This window comes from Vollenhovia emeryi, unplaced genomic scaffold (genome assembly GCF_000949405.1).
Source record: "Vollenhovia emeryi isolate VEMERY1.0 unplaced genomic scaffold, V.emery_V1.0 DF939673.1, whole genome shotgun sequence".
In the NCBI taxonomy this organism is placed as follows: Eukaryota; Metazoa; Arthropoda; class Insecta; order Hymenoptera; family Formicidae; genus Vollenhovia; species Vollenhovia emeryi.
In genome coordinates this window covers 15,637-20,169 of record NW_011966693.1, presented here as the reverse complement: position 1 = coordinate 20,169, position 4,533 = coordinate 15,637, and the positions used below count along the sequence as shown (strand labels likewise).

The 4,533-nt window shown below is 36.2% G+C and overlaps 1 protein-coding gene across 2 annotated transcripts; it reads left to right on the top strand.

The window, feature by feature from the left end:
• Window positions 1-267: 267 nt before the first annotated feature.
• Window positions 268-4,061, top strand: LOC105556974 (piggyBac transposable element-derived protein 4-like). Of its 2 annotated transcripts, none has more exons than XM_012004092.1 (2): window positions 268-639; window positions 716-4,046. In XM_012004092.1, exons 1-2 carry the CDS (start codon window positions 332-334, stop codon window positions 768-770), a joined length of 363 nt encoding a protein of 120 aa, XP_011859482.1. In that variant the 5' UTR covers window positions 268-331; the 3' UTR covers window positions 771-4,046. The 2 variants fall into 2 exon arrangements, with proteins under 2 accessions (XP_011859482.1, XP_011859481.1); XM_012004091.1 differs by having other exon boundaries at window positions 556-639; window positions 716-4,061.
• The last annotated feature ends 472 nt before the right edge of the window (window positions 4,062-4,533 follow it).

The following is a 4,533-nucleotide window of genomic DNA, read 5'->3' as shown; positions in this document are numbered from 1 at the left end:
TTGCATCTAAAGACACCAGTGTTTGGTCAGGAAGAATTTTGATCTTTCTTATTTTCTTAACGAAGGTCCAACTATCTTTAATGTGCGAGCAAGGTCTCTGGATATTTTGCCATTGGCGAAAATTCTGATAACGTATTTTTTAAATTTATCTTCAAATTTATGAACAATGGTCCAACTCAGAATGTGTATAAGGAGAGGTTTAAGTTATTAAAACCCTTGTATGAAAATACCAAAGTTACTACAAACACAGCAAATTACGAGATTATATTATAACTTCTTATGATGCAGTCGACAGTCCGGTTGAAGTTTGGATGAAATTGTTACAATCACAATGCCAAGTTCTCATCAAATCGAGAAGTGTGATAAGTGTGGCGAGCATAAGACAGAGCAATTAACATTAAGGCCTAATCATAATACAATTATAAAGAAAGGCTTTCGTGCTCTGAATAAAGCATTACAATTTCATGAAATCACTTACAATAAACGATGTCATTGTCGTGGCTGCTCTACTCTGACAACCGAAACTAATTTCCATATCTTCATAGAACTAGATATCAGGGAAAATCTTCATTCTGGTCATTCAAAGTCCTGTAAACTGGAAGAATTACCACTAATGCTAAAACTGGCAAAACAATATAGGTATAATCCTTTTAGGTACATTAAATTACCTTTATATTTATGAAAACAATATATAAAAGTTATTCCATTGTTTCAGGCTGGTAGGTGTCATCGCACGATACCCAGGTCATTTCGTTGTCTATTGCAGATGACTTTCAGGCTTATGGGAGCAATATAATAATTTAAACATTAAAGTGAAATCTTGTACACAAAAGGAAAGAATTTCTCCTATTGCTGCATTATACATAATTGATGACATAAGAAATGCTTAAATACGATATGTAGTAAATGAGTCTTGAACTTTTAACCCTTGTGTGCATAACCAACTTTACCCACGTTATTGCATATCCGGGTACCTGGGTACCCATTGCGCATTTTTAAATTTTTCGAATATTTATGCAATCGTAACCGTTTCCCTAATGTTTATTTCAATAAATTAACATCAAAAGTAGGTGCTTGAGGTATTTTCGAATCAATGGAGCCGCTGTAGCTCGTACAAAAGAAGAAGACAGCGGGATCCTCGCGGTTATTTTTATCTAGATGCGCATCAGTCCTCTTCGTCATCTAAAAATCAAACACAAAAATATAATAAAGTTCAGTAAAAGTTATTGTAAAAGTTATTTAAGATACAATAGTTGACAATAATTACATAAAAAGTTACCTATATTATTAGTTTTATCACTATCAGAAGCTGCATTCTCTGGCATACCGTAATCTGGAGGCCAGTCCTCGTCTTCGCTGTCAGACTCTACGTTAGACTCATCATCTTCCTTCCCCAGCATTGCGTCCAAATAAGCTTGTCTCTCATCGAAATTCAATCTGAGATAAAATTCATGCATTATATACTTTTTCAATAAAATAATAGAAAGAAACCTACAAAGTAAAATTACAGATGTACATTCTATTTTACCTTGCAAATTCAACCCTCGATAATTCTTCCATGACTCTTAAGTAATCAATTCAGCAGCAATAGATACGTGAATCACTGCACAAAGAAAAACCCACAACGAAGAGAAGCGATGCTTGAAACAATGACTACTCTGCGTAGCCAAGCGTCCCCGCTTTCTCGTGTGCAACACGTCTAAACAAGTGAAGAACACATTTTGCACTTGTTTAGACGTGTTGCGCACGAGACAGCGGGGACGCTTGGCTACGCAGATTAGCCATTGAGATTGAAGCGTCGCTTCTCTTCGTTCTGGGTTTTTCTTTGTGCAGTGATTCACGTATCTATTGCTGCTGAATTGATTACAGAGTCATGGAAGAATTATCGAGGGCTGAATTTGCAAGGTAAAATAGAATATACATCTGTAATTTTACTTTGTAGATTTCTTTCTATTATTTTATTGAAAAAGTATATAATGCATGAATTTTATCTCAGATTGAATTTCGATGAGAGGCAAGCTTATTTGGACGCGATGTTGGGGAAGGAGGATGATGAGTCTAACGTGGAGTCTGACAGCGAAGACGAGGACTGGCTTCCAGATTACGGTATGCCAGAAAATGCAGCTTCTGATAGTGATGAAACTGATAATATAGGTAACTTTTTATGTAATTGTTGTCAACTATTGTATCAAATAAATTTTACAATAACTTTCACTGAACTTCGTTGTATTTTTGTGTTTGAGTTTTAGATGACGAAGAAGATAAAGACATTGACGAAGAGGAAGAAGAAGAAAATGAAGGCAGTGAAAGTGAGGCAGAGGATGAAGCAGCAGCTGCAGAACGAGCAGGTAGCTTACCTTTTCAGTGTACATTTATTTGAAAAATAAAGTACTGGGGTATACATATAATAAATTAGTCCCTTAATTTTTTCAGGAGAAATACAAAACTCCTACATAGCCAAAGACAAAACTGTGTGGAATAAAACACCTCCTCCTCAATATCAAACTGCGTCTTACAATGTTGTGCGTCAGCGTAGTGGTCCTCATAGAAGTACTGAGACACTTTCAATTAGCGACACTTTCAAGAAGATATTGACAGTAGATATGGTGAATATTATCAGTCGATATACGAATAAAAAGGCTGCGTCAGTCTATACAGCATTCAATGAAGCGCATCCAGATTCGCAGCGCGAATGGAAGCCTATTACTGTACAAGAAATGTACTCGTTCATTGCCATTTTGATTTGCTCTGGTGTAAATAACTCTAATACTGATCATATAAGTGATATGTGGAATCCAATTTCATATCCACTCTATCGAGCGACAATGGGGAACAACAGGTTTCGTAACATCATGCGTTATATTAGATTCGACGATGCCAATACACGCCAACAAGGCGTAAGAGAGGATAAAGCAGCTCCTATCCGTGATATCTGGACCATGTTGAATGCAAATTTATCTCAGATGTATAAGCCAACAGAGAATTTAACGATAGATGAACAACTTTATCCCTTTCGCGGTCGCACAAAGTTTACGCAGTACATTCCTTCGAAGCCGGCCAAATATGGCATCAAGATTTGGTGGATTTGCGACGCTGAAAATGCCTACCCCTTGCGCGGCATAATTTACACTGGCAAAACAGGTAACGTTCGAGAGAAATACCAAGGAGAAAGGGTGGTAAAAGAACTTGCAATTGCGTACAAAGTAGGCAGTAGTCGAAATATTTGTATGGATAATTATTTTACAACGTTACCTCTTGCTAAACACCTGTTGTCATGGAATCTAACTTTAGTTGGAACTTTGAAGAAGAATAAGCCCTATGTTCCAAGTGTGATGGCTCCGTATAAATAGAGAGAAGTATACTCTACTGTATTTGGATTCAACGAGAAAGTTACAATGTGTTCGTACGTGCCGAAGAAAAATAAGGCGGTAATTCTGCTATCAACAATGCATTCCGACATGGCTATGAGCGATGATGCTAAAAAAAACCGGACATTATCTCTTATTATAATAAATATAAAGCTGGCGTCGATACAATGGATCAGATGATCACAAGATACACAACACAACGTCGCACTTTGAGATGGCCGTTAGTTATTTTTTTCAACATTTTAGACATTAGCTCACTCGCTTCCTATCTAATTTATTATGAAAATAATAAGATGATGCAAAAAAAAACTAACCAGCGACGTCTATTTATGCACCAATTGAGCAAGGAACTCGCAACTCCAATGATTGAGGGATTGAGGATCGATCTCGAAATTTGCACGTGATGCGACACTATAGCACGAAGGTCGCTATTGAAAGTGTGATCGGACGGCTGATGGATCCTGTGGAGGATCTTCCAGGTCCTTCAGTTGCACGAGATGCATCAGGAAGGAAAAAAGTAACTGGTTCCTGCCACATTTACTACAAACAAATAATTAAGAAGAGAAGGAAGACGCGGAAGACCTGCTGCCAATGTAATCTGCCTGTCTGCGATGAACATGCAACAACTTTCGCTAAATGCCATGAATGCAAAAAATAAATAATGTTATTTTTAAAATTAATTATTTGTCTATTTTATTATTATGCAATATAAATCACGTGAATAATAAAATAAATCTATAACAAATTATGATAAACAATAGTATTTCATTTATTTGATAGTGGGTACCCGGGTACCCGGTTGTGACCGCGACGTATGTTTACTTTAGATTCGATTATTATGACTCAAAGAAATTTTTAAACAATCCTCAATACACTATTTGCTTTGAATTGAGTTAAATAACGACGATCCGGGGGTTTATCGCGGAATTTTGATTCTTTATCGAGTTACATAAAAATAGGACGAGGTGGTTACACGGGTACTCGGTTATGCACACAAGGGTTAAAAATGTTAGGACAAATATTTTATATGAAGTCATTAAAATGTAACAATATGTAAGAAAAGTTAAATAGACAGTTAGGCTCGTACAAATCAAAAGATATAGAAAATAAAGATCCAATAAACGAGTGAAATCAATATAAAATTACGAAAGTTTAATTTGTAAAC

Coding starts and splice junctions, on each gene's coding strand:
- LOC105556974 (XM_012004091.1), top strand. CDS start 2,604: ATGGTGAATATTATCAGTCGATATACGAATAAAAAGGCTGCGTCAGTC.